Below are 18,960 nucleotides of genomic sequence, written 5' to 3' on the forward strand. Positions count from 1 at the left end.
TACCTATAATTTTAGTTTGTAATTAATGTCTCAACCTTCATGCACCAAAGATTCAATCAAACACCAAAGATTCAATAGTTCCCACCCATTATCAGCAACGTGATATTCATTGTCTCAGTTCAATGTATCAATTCTCTTTTGCATTTCATTATTGTTCATAATATGGTATGAGCTTAATCATTAAGCATTTTATCAAACAAAAAAGCTTAAACATTAGGCTATGGTCACTGCTGGCCTAACAGCCAAATAGCCCAAATTAAGGTTTTAAACCTCAAAATTTTGGACTAAGAAAATCTTTAAAAAATTCCAACATAAATATTATAAAAGTATATAACATGACAAATTAGTTATAGATGTTTACATTAGACTCAATAAAAGTTTTAGTTATGCCAACCACTTTAATCGATAGCCAACCAACTAATTTCAATTTATTACATATAGATATTGATTTTATTATCATGCCAGCTTTGACAAATAATCTTTTAGCTTTCTCATAAGCATACAAATAATTGAGAAATATTAAAAATCATAGAGGTGAAAGTCAATTTTAGCGTAAGACATGCTCTATTTTTTAAAAATGCAAATATTAAATAACATCCAATAATAACCATGCTGGTATTGTTAATCATCTTATTAATTAAACCTATTTTGTTCATTAATCTTGATTATGGTAATAATCTTTTAATGTATAACTTTGCCTATAACATTACGTGGACATTAATAAATTCTTTTGAAGTGATGAAACTCAAATAATTTCAACTTCAATAACAAACATTGATGATGAAATCTGCAAATATAAAATCAAATACAATGCTTAAAGATATATCCATTGCAGATAAGTGTCATTGGACAATGCTTTAACTATAAGAAAAGGGTAAAGTTTTCATTAAGCCTACTCATAACAAGGCTTTAACTATAAGAAAAGGGTCAAGTTTCCAATGCAGAAAGTGTTCTAAGAAAAATAATGTACAAAACTTACTGTATCTAATTCAAGTATACTAACATCTAAAAGTTCTAAAGATATATATGACTAAGCTACCAAAAAATATTTGAATGAAATAAGTTGTGATTCCTATTTAATTCGCGCTTCTTTCCGGATGATCAGGCTTGACAAATGACAAGCTACGTAGAACTGTTTGTTGTTGTTCAATGGTTTCTACGATGGCTTGGTGTTCATTTTCTTTTGCATCTTGCTCAACATGATCTACTCTTACTGCTAGCAAGTTTGACGTTGGTGATGTCGGAGTCAATTCAATATCAGATTGGTAATCATCTTGGTCGTTATCGTAGCGAGTTGAGTGACCGGTAGTTTTGTAACGGTGTAGTGTGGGACTAATAGAGTGCACTGTTGAATCGGTGGTGCTTCCGTCCCTGGTTCGCACGCTCGACTTTCCTAGTTTCACTCCATGCTTCTTTTTCACAGTATTGTGCCATTTTTTTAACGCCTTTGATGTTTGATCATCAAATATTGATTTTTTCATTCTTGATCCCATCTGCAAAAGTATTACCAACCTTAGTAACTTGCATGTATAAATGATAGTGAATGAGGAAAGTATGATGAAAATCAAAACATGCTCAACCATTGAGGAATAATCAATACCATCGTAAAATTTGGACTTTATTATGGCCTAACAAAGCATTATTGAATCAGAGGCTGCCTAAATCCAACACATTCTTAGTGCCATCGAGAATAATATTGAATTTAGTCATTTTCACTTTAAAATTTGTCCTACTAGTACTTCTGTCCTATTAGGATAAACATGACGTGTGCTGATCTTGGTTAACTTTGCCGAAAATACTTCAATCAAAGAAAAAGAATGGCTCTGATCATCAAACAATACAAAATCAGGAAAATGAAAGCATGTAGTACCTGAGTAACAAGAGCATATAATGGAAGGGTCATGTAGCTGCAGAGGACTAGCACCGCGAGCCTTCAAAACCACATGAGAATTCATCAGAGTACTTTATGGTGGTAACGCTTCAATTATATCTAACTGTTCTCATATAAGTTCCAAGTTCTTTTCATAAGTTTTCTTGGAGAGCTTATGGAAATAAGCTGAAAGCAACTTATGAAATGTCACAGGTTGTTTTCATAAGCTCTCTCAAACAGTCTCACAATGTAATAAGCTCAAAAAAAAAAAATCACAATAGGCACTAGAGACTAGAAGGACCGATACAGCCTCGACCAACTACATGCTCATATGAAAACACAAGTTAACGTAAGTATGAAATGCATATTGAGGCATATGCCATTTAATTGTCAAAGAGAATTTTGGATCAAACTTACCCTAAAGCTACTTTGACTATGGCAAGCTTGTAATCAGCATGGAAACAATTTATCAGCCCGAAAGAATACTGCAAATTATGAAATTATCATTAATTATTAGCCACCATAATCTACAAAAAGACAACATTTAAGGTGTAAAGATGGTTCTGTACTGTACCCATATCCACAAGAAATATGTTATTTGAAATGCATTCTGCAAGAGAAAAGAGTATCAGTTAGTTACAAACGTTAACAACTCAAAAATTGAAAACACCTCCAAAGTAATTTTCTCTCATTAGTGCAACGACTGAACTAGGAAAAATTTCCTACTTGTTTACTTGGATGTCTGTCAAAATATTTAAACTATGTAGCACCAATTGAAGACATGTCCAGTGTCCGACATTTGTCGTTATTGAACACCGACACATGTGGTTACATTCAATTATTCAACTTTCTAAAATTATTATTGCAGGTATCATGTATCGGTGTTAGTGTCGTGTCTGTGTCGGTGCTTCATGGATCTTAAATAATATAAAGCGAATCAAAAAGTTGTAAACGAAGTCGCATGAAGATTTATCTTCTTTTCAGCTCTATTTAAAAAATTGAATACCTGGAACAAGGCAAAATGGATGAGATGAAGAAGCAACTGAGGCTTCCCAAACCAAAAATATTTGTCGGACCCTTGAACAAGGGGAATCCCTTGGACCACGGCATGTCTTTCTGTGATTTCAATAGCCATCTTTGACAATGTGGCTTGAAGTTTTGTTCCAACAGCCAAAATTATCTGCAACCAATTAAATGATTTATATACTTGTAATCCCAACCAATGGTTATCAAATTGAGATTCACAAAGCAAGTTTTTTTTTATGTAAAAACAAGTGACATGCCAAACTTATAAGCTAATATACCATCTACCAATCTCCAAATAAGTCAAAAATAAAGTCATAAATCAAATGATGCAAAAAGTGGCTGACTAAACAAAGTTAACAAAAAAAAAGTGGCTAGCTACACCCAGTTTAGGTGGTAGTGATTCATCAGGTGGTAGTGATTCATCACAGTGAACCAATTCAAGATGGGGTTCATGTCCAATATAGATGCACACTAAAGATCCGTATTGATTGAGTTCAGTTTTGTGTCGAACCGAGATATGACTCGTATGTATCATAAGCTATTGGTACCCTTCATCTCAACCAATCTTCAAATTTTGTACAGAGTACAGAGGGTTGTGTTAGGCCTCGACAGCCAACGTAAAACTTTGTCGAATCTCTATGACATGGACCAAATACGAAATAGTGTGAATGCTAGGTCGTTGCCCGGAAGCAACGCGCTGTATGGCTCGAGTACAGTGTCAAATGAGCAAGGGCCGCTGCATCGCCGCCTGGATGTAGTGAAAAATAAGCAAGGGTTCCCACATCTTCGTGAACGGGTGCGGGTAAAGAAGCTAGTTCATGAGAGTAGGATTCGTTTTGGAACTTGGAATATAGGTACTCTTACGGGTAAATCTATGGAAGTAGTAGACACTATGACTAGGAGGAGGATTAACTTTATGTGCCTACAAGAAACTAAGTGGATGGGGAAAAAGGCGAGAGAATTAGATAGTTCAGGATTTAAGCTTTGATACACGGGCGAAGTTAGATCGAGAAATGGGGTAGGCATCATTGTGGATAAGGAGTGGAAGAAAGATATTGTGGATGTTAAAAGGATAGGAGATCGGATTATAGCCTTAAAGTGTGTAGTGGAACAAGACACCTTTAACGTAATTAGCGCTTATGCACCTCAGGTAGGACTAGAAGAACACCTTAAAGTAAAGTTTTGGGAGGAGCTAGAAGGATTAATTCAGGATATTCCATTAGGAGAAAAGATTTTTCTAGGAGGGGATTTGAATGGGCATGTAGGGAGGGTTTCGAGAGGTTTCGAGGGCGTGCATGGGGGGTATGGTCTCGGGGAGGTAAATGCGGAGGGAAATTCCATCTTAGATTTTTCATCGGCTTTTGATCTTACAATAGCAAATACGTGTTTTAGGAAAAGAGAGGAGCATCTCATCACTTACAAGAGTGGGGCCTCTTGTTCTCAGATCGATTTCTTTCTCATTAGGAAAACAGACAGGAAGATCTGTTTAGACTGTAAAGTCATACCGGGAGAGGGCTTAACTACCCAACATAGAGTAATGGTGATGGATGTAAGGGTTAAGAGGAGGGCAAAGAGAAGAGACCGTAGCGGGGCTCCGCGAATCAAGTGGTGGCATTTAAAGGGTGACAAACAAAGGATATTCCAACACAAGATATTAGAGGGAGGTTTCAGGCAACCACATGGAAGCGCTAATGATATGTGGGAGAGGATGGCTCATGAGATTAAGAAGGTGGCAAAAGAGACATTGGGAGAATCTAGAGGTTTTGGACCTAGGGGTAAAGAATCTTGGTGGTGGAATGACAGTGTTCAGAGTAAAGTTCGGATCAAGAGAGATTGTTTTAGAGATTGGTCTAAGTGTAAAAATGCCGAAACTTGGGATAAATATAAGATAGCTAGGAAAGAGGCTAAGAAGGCGGTGAGCGAAGCGAGAACTCAAGCATTTGAAGGATTATACCAATCTTTAGGTACCAAGGAGGGGGAGAAATCTATATACAAGCTTGCGAAGGGACGAGAACGAAAGACAAGAGACCTGGACCAAGTGAAGTGTATTAAGGATGAAGAGGGTATAGTTTTGGTGCAAGAGAGAGATATTAAGGATAGATGGAAGAAGTATTTCCACAACTTATTTAACGAAGGATACGAGATCTTACCAGACTCTAACAGGTTAGACATCAGAGAGGAGGACCGAAACTATAACTATTATCGTCGGATTCAGGAGCACGAGGTGAAAGAAGCGTTGAAAAGGATGAGTAATGGCAAGGCAGTTGGGCCGGACAACATACCTATCGAAGTGTGGAAAAGTCTTGGCGATAGAGGAATTGGGTGGCTCACAAAACTTTTCAACGAGATTATGAGGACGAAGAAAATGCCGGACGAGTGGAGAAGAAGCACCTTAATTCCAATCTATAAGAACAAGGGGGATATACAAGATTGCGCGAATTATAGGGGAATTAAGCTAATGAGTCATACCATGAAGTTATGGGAAAGGGTAATTGAGCGAAGACTAAGAAAAGAGACTCACGTTACGGATAACCAATTTGGTTTTATGCCTGGGAGGTCGACTATGGAAGCGATCTACTTACTTCGACGCGTGATGGAGCGATATCGGACGGATAAAAAAGACTTGCACTTAGTTTTCATTGATTTGGAGAAGGCGTATGATAGAGTACCTAGAGAGATTTTGTGGAAAGCCCTGGAGAAGAAAGGGGTGAGGATTGCCTATATTAGAGCTATCCAGGATATGTATGAGGGGGCTTCGACTAGTGTGAGGACGCAGGATGGGGATACCGGAGATTTTCCCATAACAATAGGACTGCACCAAGGGTCAACCCTAAGTCCTTATCTTTTTACTTTAGTTTTGGATGTACTGACGGAACACATCCAAGAGTTAGCACCGAGATGTATGCTTTTTGCAGATGATGTAGTCTTGCTTGGTGAGTCGAGGGAGGAGTTAAACGGGAGGCTAGAGACTTGGAGGCAAGCCTTAGAAGCGTACGGTTTCCGCCTGAGTAGAAACAAGACGGAATATATGGAATGTAACTTCAGTAAAAGGAGAAGTGGGTCTACCTTAGAGGTGAAAGTTGGAGATCATATCATACCCCAAGTTACACGGTTTAGATATCTTGGGTCCATAGTACAAAATGACGGAGAAATAGAAGCTGATGTACATCATCGTATTCAAGCTGGGTGGTTGAAATGGAGAAGAGCCTCAGGTGTTTTGTGCGATAAGAAAGTACCACTTAAGCTGAAAGGAAAGTTCTATCGGACAGCAGTCAGACCGGCAATGTTGTATGGTACGGAGTGTTGGGCGGTTAAGAGCCAACACGAGAGTAAAGTAAGCGTAGCGGAGATGAGGATGTTGCGTTGGATGAGTGGTAAGACTAGACATGATAGGATTAGGAATGACATCATTAGAGAGAGAGTGGGGGTAGCACCTATAGTAGAAAAGTTGGTAGAAAATAGGCTTAGATGGTTTGGACATGTAGAGAGAAGACCCGTAGACGCCGTGGTAAGAAGAGTAGATCAAATGGAGGAGAGTCAGGTTAAAAGAGGTAGAGGAAGACCTAAGAAAACTATTAGAGAAACCATTAGAAAAGATTTAGAGGTCAATGAGTTGGATCCAAATATGGTCTTTGATAGAACATTATGGCGGCATTTGATCCATGTAGCCGACCCCACTTAGTGGGATAAGGCGTTGTTGTTGTTGTTGTTGTTGTTGTAGAACAGAATACTTACAATGACAGGAATTAAGGATGCCCAAAACATAGCATGCCATCCTGAAAAATAAAACGGATTAACAAATTGAATATTCAACTGTGGAAAAGTAAATTTGATATGAAACAATTGAGAAAAAAGTTAACAGTTGCTTACCTTCAACATTTAGGAGAAGGAAAACAACGAATGATGCCCAAAGGACAGGACTGTCAACAACATAGTGCACTTAGTAAGCGTGCCAAACCAGTTATCGCGCGGAAAAAAACGTAGAAAAATAATGCTTCATATGCGTAGTGTAAACATGTTACCTGACTCCGACAACCACCTTGAAGTCATCCTCCAAGGATCTTTTGATATATTTTTGAAAGTTAAATTTACTTCCTGGTGACAGGTGGACCTGCACAAGATGCACGGTCAAGTAACGGATGTGAATTCAAACATTTAAAGATATCTTACAGAATAGTAGTCACCGCAATAAATCCGTTCCGCAGAGTCAGGTAATCAGCTTTCTCGACAGACCTATAGAACTGTCTAAAGAAGCAACTCTGAAATTTGCAATAAATGGGAGATGGTTAAACGTTTCCTCAAAGAGGCAAGATAAATTGAACCTATGAAACAGCATGCGTATTAGTAAAGTTGGTCTTACTATATAAAAGAAGATTGGCATTTTTGTCCAAAAAGTGGCATGTTGTCTAACAAATGATGTTTCATGTGTAAGCCGGAATCTTGAAGGATCTACATGATAAATGCACAACAGAGGCATGAAATTGCATGTAGCAGCATTTGAAAATAAAATTGGTATATTTAACGGTAAATCTAAGGAATTTCTCCCTCCGGTCCTAAATATAAGAAAAGATTCTTTTGTCAGGTTCATTGAATTTAGTTATATTATAGTCTAGATACATTAATTGTTCAATGAACCTAAAAAAAGTTCTTCTCTTATATTTAGGTCCGCAGGGAGTAATAGTTTTCATAATCATAGGAGAAAAGCAGTTAAATACATCATTGGATCAATGTCATACCATTGGCGAACTCATATCCGTGAGACGATGTCTCTGCCTCCCATGCCTTCCATCCTCGTATCTACATAAAAGAAATCCTCAATCACCAACTAAGTTACTAACTCTTGATGAAAATCATTCATGTGCTTTCACCTAACAAGTTAAACATTTGTGGTAAAAGTTCACGACAAGCTTCTCCATGGTCTAGTACTCAAGTTAATGTACCTTAATTTGATATAGGGTTGGGATACTAATTACTGTGAAATGGTCTCATATACAGTCTTCAACCTATACAAACAATTCTGCTCCCCTTTTCATGACAAGCTTCTCCGTGTTCTAGTTACCACTTGTACTAAGAGTGCATATTAGTATTTTTACTGTCAAGCGTTGAGGCAGACACACACCGGAACAACACTGACATTAACATGTAGACACCACTAATAATTTGAAATTGGAAGTGATTGAATGTAAGCACATGTGTTGGTGTGTTCTCGGTGTCATATCAAACACCAGACACACCTTCAAGCATCGTTTGTGTCTGTGCTTCATAAGAAAATTACTAATAATGCACTCGGCTCCCTTTTGCACCCCCTCTCTTCCTCCCCTCCATGTGGAGGAAATACTAATAGGAGAACACAGATTTGAGCCAATATTCCTTAATTTAAATTTTAAACTAAGTCTTAATTTGAATTAATTCAAAGTTATAGAAGAAACAACAACATTACAAACAAACAAATTCAAGAAGTTTCAACCATCTAAAGACATAACTTATTGACCATAAATGTATAAATCTTCCATGCATCATTTTGCCACAGAAAGACAAAACAAAAGTATACCAAATCCTCAAAATGCATAGATTGTGCTAAATAACTTAAATATTCATCAACCAACACAAAAAGAAAGACGCACAAACCTTTAGTCTCCCGAGAAGCATTGTGACAGCACTGTATACCACATGAAGGACTGCTAAGAAGAATATGAGGATGTGTAACTGGTGCAATCCATTGACAGATATAAGTGGCTCATGTCCCTACAACAAACAACGTTATATTTGCAGCTAAGAATGAAAGCAGAAGGTATTAGAAATCGTGGTTGAGCCTAACACAACCCCACAAAACCGGCTTGTGAGGTGAGGATTGCCCCCACTTATAAACAAATTGTCAGGCCAACTCCTAACTGATGTGGGACTCTTAACAGAAGGAACCTTTGATATTGTTATGAAAGAAATAAGATAAATGAAATTGATAAAAGGAAATAGAAGTAAGTTGTAGAGGATTTGCATTGAAACCTGACCAATAATAGGAATTAACATTTATAAATTATAATAATAGGTGTAAAATATATTCTTTTCTGCAGCATGCATAAATTCATTGCTATAATCTAACAGACAGAAAGATGTTTCAAAATATGACTATAAAAATGTTATTGTTCTTCAAAGGTAAGCCTGCAAAGTGCTATAAAAGAATGGGAGTGCCAAAGGATCCGGATTCCCTACATTAGAAAATGCACACGCTATACACGTTCATTGATCTCAACTACTGATTTGAGATCGTCCAACTTAGATTACACTCTCACCAAATTATCTTTAAATAATTTAGATTTTATTTATTTAATAGAGAAAAATAAAGCATGGCAACATAGTTACCTCCTTGCATTTGTAAGGGGTAGCATCTTCTGATAAATATCTGTGCTCATAATAGAGAAGTTTCCTATGATGTTCCTCTTCATCATTTTTTGCATCGCGGGAAGTTTTATATGGACATGGCAGCAGTTTGTCTGCCGCATTGGCAGGAATGCATATTTTAACAATGTAGCTCTGCCCAAACGTCAAAAGCAATGAAATGAAACCTAAAATCATCAATTCTGTAAAAATTGAAAAATTAACATTGATTAGAGAAACATGAGAGAAATAATTAAAAAATTATTATCATCATAATTATTCCACATAAATCTGAAAAGAAAAAACATTGACAAGAAAAGAAAATTAACTTAACACGAGTCAAAGTGTCAAACTGATTTGACTCCAACAGGAAAGAAATTCTATGAAGCACTGACACAAACACGGACATAATGGACATAACATGACACTCACATTGACTCGTCCACACCGATAATAACTAGAAAACAAATTGAATTTGAATGTAACTACATGCGCAGATGTCCAATTCTAACAAACACAGAACACCCCTAAGTTCACAACTATGAATCTGTTGACTGAAATCTTACCAGCTTTGACTTTTTCAAGAGCTTCAAGCAAAGCCCTCTTGTGCCTATCTCCCAGCCACTGAAAAAACACAAGAATCATAAATCATTCAGCCATGAACAATGATTTTCAAAAACTCAAAAACCAAATCAACCCCTCAACTTCTAAAATTTCTAAAATTGCATTTATCATGACAATATATCAACAAACCAAAGGCAAATTAATGCACATCACATCACAAACCAACAGAAAATCAAAATCAAAATCAAGAAGTTTCAAATTGGTATCATACAGTTCCAATTTTGTGAAGACTTTTTTCAAGAATTATAGAAATCAAGATGAAAACAGTACAAACACAAGCAACAGCCCATGTTGGTGTCTGATCAAGGTCTTTAGAACTTCCACTTCCTTCACTTGAAGAAGCCATAGCCACACTAGCATTGTACAGCCATGCAAATGAAACCAGACACAGAAACAACCTTTGTTTGTACTTCGACATAAACATAGGTGAAACAAACAAAAAAACACAACCACCCAAAAATGTGGAAAAATTGAAAATTTAAAAAATGGGTCTTTAGAAAGAAAATGCAAACAAAATTTTGATATGGGTTTGTTGAGAAAGAGATAAAGATAGCAACTTTATGCTATAATCTGATATGGGTTGGTTCGAAAATTGAAAATTGAAAATGGTATCTTTAGAAGCGCGTTAATTTGTTTGTATTAAATGAAGAAGTTATGTATATTAGGTAGAGAGAAGAAAAAGCTTCTGGCTTCTGATTATGGTAGAGTGGTGGCAGGCTTGTATATGATGAATGATGATAAATGTAGTAGCTCCAAATGTTGAATTTGATGCAAATTTAGTACTACTATAGTATAAATTAAAATGATTCTCTTAATAACTACTCCCTCCGGTCATTAGCAAAAGTTGACTTTTTAGGTTCATTCAATAAATAATGTATGTGGTCTATCCACATACATCATTGAACTTTTGCTTATAATAGTGATCGGAGTGAGTATTTTATTGCTTGTCTGTTTTCATGTTATATAAGACTATGAATATGATTTTTTTTTATTTGAGTATTTTTTACACCTAATTGTAAAGATTAATTTTTTAATTTTATAAAACTGTAATGATTTCCTTAAAAAAAAATAAACTATAATGATTACAAAGTCATTTTTAAGAGATTTAACGGTTATATTTTCAAGGGTCAAAATCTCTAATTAAGTATAATAAGAGATCTCTGATCATCTCATGCGTGTTATCGAGTATATTATGAAGTAATATAACAAACATAGTACCAAGAATGTATCAACTTAATTAAAAATAGCATTGTATCGGAAAAAGAAATAAGCTAATTATGCTAATATTAATAAGGGTAGTGTTAACTTGTGTTTTTAGGGCACATATTAAAAAATCCAAAAAAAAGAAATATTCTCTTAAATTTTTTGTATTCAATTCGTTAAAACATTCGAGATTAAATTTAATGCACGCATTCCAATATATTATTTTCATATTTAGCTTCTAAACTTACGCCTTAAAGCACAAGTTAACATTTCCCAATTAATAATGATAGTAATGGCATGCATGAGCCGTGTGGAAAAATCAGGCTTGCAACCTAGCATCAATCAAGGAAAAAAGGAAGGTTCTGTTCTGCAAAGATTTTTATTCACAAAGGAAATAAAGAAGTTGTCACTCTCATTGCTACATTTTAGTCAATAATAGTTTTTTTATTTCCACACGTTGGCCTACACAAATAAATTAATTTTACATTATTGACAAGTTTACATTTTTATCCTTGGATTAATAAATCATATTTCATTTTAGGTGTAGTCACTTAGTTCACTATCTTTGTTGTTTTTGTTTAGTTTTTTTTGCTATTTATTATATTGTAATGTAGTGAATTTTGAGTTTTTTTTTTTACACTACTTGTGTTGGGTCGAACTTTGTGTTTTGATTAATATATTTTATTTTGGTTTTTAGAAGAAAAAAAAATCATATCATATTGCATTTCATCCGAAAGAAAAAAAATCATATCATATTGCATTTCATCAAATGATGCATGGTATAAGATCTACCTTACTTGTACACCAGATGATTGGTCAATGTAAGGTAACACCAACACTAAAATATGACATAGTTTTTTAGTTTAAATTTTAATTTTAGTTGGATACAGTGTGGGAGACTAGCATCTTTCACAAATTTCAACTTGATTGATGCCAAAATTGGTTTTTATTAAAATTTTTATATATTTCTTTTTAGAATTTAATTAGTATGCATTTTAATGTAAATATTTTTTGTTCAATCAATTAATTATAATTTCTTTCAAAAAATTAATTATAATGGTCGAACCATTTAAAATATTTGAATTTAATCAAAATTGTTTTTAAAGTTGCATATACGATTGGTTGAGATTGTTTGATAATTGTTTACCTTAGCTTTTGGTAAACAACCGCTGGTTTAAAATTAGTTGCTTGCAAGATCAACCAGCAAATCTTTGGGACATATTGTGTTTGTTGATTTCCAGAAAATGATGAATGTTCTTGATATTGTTATGTAAAAGATGAATATAATCGTCGAATCTGACAAAGATCAAATCCGTCGAGGAGAGTAAAGTAAATTGCTTGAAAATAACAAGTAAATTGCAATGAAATTTAAAGGAATAAACATAAATTGCATTGATTGAATGTAAATTTGTACACAGATTCATACATTCTGACTTGTTACTCATTTCTCTCTAAGTGCGGATAGTTTGAGTGTAAGTTTTCTGTATGGTTGAATTGTGACATGTTTTTCCTATGGAAAACTAATATTTATACTAAGTAACTACCTACACAGAAACGTTCGAACGAAGCTGCTAAATAACAGCTACTGACATCTCTTTGATTTGAATTTCAAATAACGTCCTTCGACAGTAATCACTGCTTGGTTTCTTTATCTGACACGAAACTCTCTTCAACCCTCTTTTTGCTTGTCGAACCATAATCTTCGAAACCACATTTCCTTCCGATTCCATACCTTCGACTCAGGGACGGATCTGAGCAGGGCAGGGTGTGGCAATAGCCACACCAGCTCAGGCCCATTTTTTTAAATATTTTTTTTAGCCCAGCCCAATATCACATACTCTTTCATTCCTTTCCTTTTCCTTTCCTTTTCTTTCCGTTTTCTCAGCAAAATGATCTACATCAAAATGTGAAAGGGAAGATATAAGAAAGAGCTACTAGAGGGAGTACCTTTTACATGATTAACGAGGCCCACTACCTTCCTCCATTTGGTTACAAAATTATGACAATGAGAAAGAGCAAATTTAATTATGGAAAAATATAGACAGACACCCTTTTTCATACCACTCTTGTACACAATCTATGTGGGAGGATATTTTGGTGATATGTAATAAAGAATATGTAGTTATTTTGGACCCACATTGCTACATGTTCTAGTTAACTAGCGCAAATGTAAAAAAACATGATTTAATTTTTACACATGCGTGACTTAAGTCACACTGCATGAGTTAACTCACGCAGGTATTGTTTTTCATATTCACAATGCTTTAGCATATTAACTATTCTTTCATGATAGATGATTCTTCTAACTGCTTTCTCAAAACTCTACCACCAAAACTTCAACACCTTTGTTCCACAATCAAATTTCATGGTTATTTATGTTGAATTCAGACTTACTCAAGAACATCAACTTCCTGCATGTTAACATGATTTCTTGAATGTTTCTTCAACAAAAAAAAAAACATGATTTCTTAAATGTTGGAATTCACTCAAAGGGTTGCTTCTTATTCTTCTTCTCAAAACTGTGGTTAATCAAACGTGGATACAAAAGTGAAATCCCCAATCATCAATTGATTTTTCAGGAATGGGTAAATTGAAAAGGGTGTGAAATAGCAGAGAGAGATGGGATGGGACCTTTGATAAAATAATTAAACCATTGTTTTTTTTAATGAGTTAACAACTCTTGCACGTGAATATGCTAAAGCATTGTAAATATGAAAAACAATACATGCGTGACTTAACTCACGTAGGTGTTAATTTATGTGTGAATTAATTCACGTAAGTGTTAATTTCTGCGTGAGTTAATTCACGCAGCGTGACTTAAGTCACGCATGTGTAAAAATTAAGTCCCGTTTTTTTACACTTGCGCTAGTTAACTAGCGCAGGGGTATTTTCGGAATGGTTGCAGGGCGCGAGCGAAAAGTGCAGGACCGAGAGCAAAATTCTTGCATTTATGTGTGGGGGTTTAAGGGATGTATGCCACCTATGTGTCTCTATGTATAAGCACCCTTTAATTATTGTGTCTACAAAAAAGGACAACCAGCAGCACTATAGTTTTTCCTTAAAAAAAAAAAAAAAACAGCACTATAATTTTAGTTTGTAATTAATGTCTCAACCTTCATGCATGGAGGATTTAATCAACACTAAGGATTCAATAGTTCCCCACCTGTAACGCCCCATTTTTATTCTAATATTTTAGTAGATGTGTGAATATTTTTATATGACTTTAATTGCTATATATATATATATATATATATATATATGATTTTATGTGAAATATATGTTTTATATGATTTTATATGAAATTTGTTATGATGCTATTTTATTATATGAATATTGGGGTTGTGTATTATTTAAATGAATGTTGTTATTATTTGATAGAAATAATATGAGAAATAGAAATATTATAGAAATAGTATTTATTTTTGGTTAATGGGAATTAAGTGGAAATTAATAGAAATTAAGGGAGTTGGGTGAGAAAAGAAAAGAGAGATATTTTTGAAGTAAAAGAAAGAAAAAGGGAGAGAAACATTTTCACGTAAAAACATTAGAAGAAAACTGGTTTTGGAGAGAAAACCTAGAAGAGGCCAAGAGAGAGCTAGGAAGGAATCGATTGCGGTAGCTTGTCGTTTGGTGTTGCTGAATTAAGGTAAGGGTGGGATTCCTTTCAATAATCTTGATATATAATTTGAAAATTGATGAAATTGTTGTTCTTGAGTTTAGGGTTTGAGAGGTTATGTTAGATGATGATTTATGATAAAACATGTTGTTTAATTGTATGAATATAGGTTGTTTTACCCCTATGATGTATACTAAACCTGTAAACATGTTTGTAAACCAATTTGGGTGATTAAGGGATCAAAGCTAGGATTTTTTGGGGTGAAACTATGTTGAAATCGCAATTTTTCTGAAACCTGAAACAGGACGCGAAAGCGTCGCATTAGCGTCCAGAAAGCGTCCACACCTTGTAGCTGCCCAGAAATTTTTGTGGAGGACGCGAAAGCGTCCTTTTGACGCGAAAGCGTCCTACCCATTTGCTGAGGACGCTAAAGCGTCCCATTAGCGTGCAGAAAGCGTCCTCATCCTGAGTTACGACATTTTGGACGCGAAAGCGTGCTTCGCTCGCGAAAGCGTCCTGTCCCTTTTTGTAGAGGACGCGAAAGCGTCCTTCTGTCGCGAAAGCGTCCCTGGTCCTGTGCGGCCATTTTCTGAATTTTGTTTAGAGCGCTAGGGGTCTATTCTAATTATTTTAATAGGTTCCCTTGATTTATTAAGCCATGTTTATGAAGTGAATATATTATTATCGAAGGTTGTACTATATGAAATGTATGTGTAAGCACTTTTGTATAATAAAAGTTGTTGTTCCATTGTCGAAGTTGTTGTATCGTCTAATGTCGAAGTTGGGGAGTGTGTCATAATTGTTTTAGGCACATACGTTGTTGTTGTTGTTGTTGTTGTCGTTGTTGAAGTTGTATGTTGATATACACAAGTTGAGTCCATTTGCATACTCACATCTGTTGGGGGCTTATGCCCTGGAATGTTCATCATTCACCCGTTGGGGGCTCATGCCCTGGAATGTTTATCATTCACTTGTTGGGGGCTTATGCCCTGGGATGCTTTAACCATCCAATTTGTTGGGGGCTTATGCCCTGGAATGCTTAGCATTCAACGCGCGTAGATTGGTACCACCTGCATGATGCATTAGTTGTTGTTGTCGTAGCATTGTTGGGTTGTTGTTGTCGTTGTAGCATTGTCGAGTTGTTGTCGTTGTCGAATTGTCGAGTTATCGGTGTCGTTGTGGATAATGTTGTTGTTGTTGTTGTTGTACCTTGTTGCTGAAAATGATTATGTTGTTGTTATACGTATTCTTATATACATTATTAATGATGCATGTTGTGATATATTGTTATTTTCATTAATTTGATGAATTATATATTATTATTATTGGATAAGTTTCTCACCCCTTTTGTGTATATGTTGCCTCGACCGTGGGTAATGTGCAGGTAATGATGGCTTGTAGGTTGATTGGCTCAAGTGTCTAGGGCTCTGATACATATTAGGATGGGGATCGTCGCGAGTGTCTTCTCATTTCTTTTATGTATCACATATTTTGGAAAGGACTTGCTATTAGAATAAAGTTGAATTATGTTGTGGCCTTTGTGCCAAGATTTTTATTGATGTTGAATTTGGTTGAATTTATATTTTAAAGAATTATTCCGCTGCAATTTGTAAGATAATTTAAATGTTGGTATTTAAATAAATAGACAATTTTCTATTATGAAATTTTGATTAGCAGTGTGACACTCCGTTGTGTGGTTACTCTGATTAAATTAACTAATATTACGCTGTTGGGAGAACGGGGTGTTACAATTGGTATCAGAGCAGGTCGGTCCGTCCGGCCAATTAGTAGAGTCGTGTCGAGCCTAGTAGTGTTGTGTGACAATTTTGTATTGTCCTTGTTGTCCTGATTGTTGTTTGTTGTTTGTTGTGCAATCCCTAGTATGAACTGGTTGGAATACAACCATGTGCATAATAATTGTTTTAGAAAGACGGTGTACTTTTCTTCTGCTGAAGAAGAGAGTGGAGCGGAATTTTTATTTACCAAGCAGCTGAAGTAGTTAGAACATGATGGAAACTTGATGTTTTCCTTGACGGCGTATTTGTCTGTAGAGAGTCAGTCGATAGTTGATAGATTGTCCGTGGTGAATGAATTTCCTGAAGTTTTTCCTGATGAGATTCCAGTTGTGCCACCAGAGAGGGAGGTTGAATTTTCAATTGATTTAGTGCCGGGTACGAAGCCGGTGTCGATGGCTCCTTACCGTATGTCAGCTTCAGAGTTGGTAGAGTTAAAGAAACAGTTAGAAGACTTGCTTGATAAGAAGTTTATAAGGCCAAGTGTGTCGCCTTGGGGAGCGCCTGTGTTGCTAGTTAAGAAGAAGGATGGTAGCATGAGATTGTGCATAGATTACCGCCAGCTGAATAAAGTGACGATAAAGAATAGGTATCCACTTCCGAGGATTGATGACTTGATGGATCAATTAGTGGGTGCACGTGTGTTTAGTAAAATCGATTTGAGGTCAGGTTACCATCAGATTAAGGTGAAGGATGAAGATATGCAAAAGACGGCCTTTAGGACACGGTATGGGCACTATGAATATAAAGTGATGTCTTTCGGTGTTACTAATGCGCCTGGTGTGTTCATGGAGTATATGAACAGAATTTTTCATGCTTTTCTAGATAAATTTGTGGTTGTATTTATTGATGATATCTTGATTTATTCTAAGAATGAAGAAGAACATGCAGAACATTTGAAGATTGTTTTACAGGTGCTGAAAGAAAAGAAGTTGTATGCAAAACTGTCAAAGTGCGAGTTCTGCTTAAGTGAAGTAAGTTTCCTTGGCCATATTATTTCTGGAAGTGGTATTGCAGTTGACCCGTCGAAAGTTGAAGCGGTATCGCAATGGGAGACTCCTAAGTCAGTTACGGAGATCAGAAGTTTCCTTGGCTTGGCTGGTTATTACCGTAGATTTATCGAAGGATTTTCGAAGTTGGCACTTCTATTGACTCAGTTGACCTGTAAAGGTAAAGCTTTTGTGTGGGATGCTCAGTGTGAGAGTAATTTCAATGAGTTGAAGCGAAGATTGACGACGGCTCCAATTTTGATTTTGCCAGAGCCAGATAAACCTTTTGTTGTTTATTGTGATGCGTCCAAGTTAGGTTTGGGTGGTGTCCTGATGCAAGATGGCAAGGTAGTAGCTTATGCTTCGAGACAATTGGGAATACATGAGAAGAACTATCCTACACATGATTTAGAGTTAGCTGCTGTGGTTTTTGTGTTGAAAATTTGGAGACACTATTTGTACGGTTCCAGATTTGAAGTGTTTAGTGATCATAAGAGTCTGAAATATTTATTTGATCAAAAGGAGTTGAATATGAGGCAGAGAAGGTGGCTAGAGTTGTTGAAGGATTATGATTTTGGTTTGAATTATCATCCGGGTAAAGCCAATGTGGTTGCAGATGCTTTGAGTAGGAAAACGTTGCACATGTCGGCTATGATGGTGAAAGAATTTGAATTGCTAGAGCAGTTTAGAGACTTGAGTCTTGTTTGTGAATTGGCACCTCAGAGTGTGCAGTTGGGTATGTTGAAGGTTAATAATGATTTCTTGAAGAGTATCAAAGAAGCCCTGGAAGCTGATGTGAAATTTGTAGACTTGATGGCTGCTAGTAATCAGAATGCAGATGGTGATTTTCAGGTTGATGATCAAGGAGTGTTGAGATTCCGAGGCAAGATTTGTATCCCTGATAATAATGAATTGAAAAAGTTGATTTTAGAAGAAAGTCACAGAAGTAGCTTGAGTATCCATCCGGGAGCTACAAAGATGTACCATGACTTGAAGAAACTGTTTTGGTGGTCTGGGTTGAAGCGTGATGTCGCACAATTTGTTTATGCGTGTTTGACTTGTCAGAAATCGAAAGTTGAACATCAGAAGCCTGCTGGTTTGTTGACACCGTTAGATGTGCCGGAATGGAAATGGGATAGCATCTCCATGGACTTTGTGACGAGTTTACCAAACACTCAAAGAGGGCATGATGCCATTTGGGTCGTTGTCGATAGATTGACGAAGTCGGCACATTTTATTCCGATTAATATCACTTATTCAGTAGCTCAGTTGGCGGAGATTTATATTCATAATATTGTGAAGTTGCATGGTGTCCCGTCGAGTATTGTGTCGGATAGAGATCCGAGGTTCACTTCGAGATTTTGGAAGAGCCTGCAAGAAGCGTTGGGCTCTCAGTTGAAGTTGAGTTCAGCTTATCATCCGCAAACAGATGGTCAGTCGGAAAGAACGATTCAATCATTAGAA

General features: G+C 36.0%; 1 protein-coding gene across 1 annotated transcript; it reads right to left on the bottom strand.

Annotated features, from left to right (window-relative positions):
* Window positions 1-796: 796 nt before the first annotated feature.
* Window positions 797-10,643, bottom strand: MLO10 (Seven transmembrane MLO family protein). The gene is made up of 15 exons (XM_085736172.1): window positions 10,107-10,643; window positions 9,838-9,895; window positions 9,257-9,474; window positions 8,525-8,641; window positions 7,633-7,693; window positions 7,257-7,345; window positions 7,081-7,155; window positions 6,919-7,007; window positions 6,767-6,816; window positions 6,632-6,672; window positions 2,877-3,050; window positions 2,445-2,480; window positions 2,288-2,355; window positions 1,871-1,931; window positions 797-1,493 (listed from the first exon to the last, which is right to left on the bottom strand). The coding sequence occupies exons 1-15, from the start codon at window positions 10,317-10,319 to the stop codon at window positions 1,077-1,079; spliced, it is 1,767 nt and encodes a 588-aa protein (XP_085592298.1). The 5' UTR covers window positions 10,320-10,643; the 3' UTR covers window positions 797-1,076.
* Window positions 10,644-18,960: the final 8,317 nt, after the last annotated feature.

The sequence above is a fragment of the Medicago sativa genome, chromosome 8 (genome assembly GCF_051527215.1).
Source record: "Medicago sativa cultivar Bolivia chromosome 8, Bolivia_mono, whole genome shotgun sequence".
Lineage (NCBI taxonomy): Eukaryota > Viridiplantae > Streptophyta > Magnoliopsida > Fabales > Fabaceae > Medicago > Medicago sativa.

Excerpts from the sequence above, each read along its gene's own strand:
- MLO10 (XM_085736172.1), bottom strand. The coding sequence starts at position 10,319 with ATGTTTATGTCGAAGTACAAACAAAGGTTGTTTCTGTGTCTGGTTTCA. Across the intron at positions 6,817-6,918 it reads AAGGTGGTTGTCGGAGTCAG|TCCTGTCCTTTGGGCATCAT; the intron begins GTAACATGTTTA and ends TGTTGTTGACAG. Across the intron at positions 1,494-1,870 it reads TATATGCTCTTGTTACTCAG|ATGGGATCAAGAATGAAAAA; the intron begins GTACTACATGCT and ends ATACTTTTGCAG.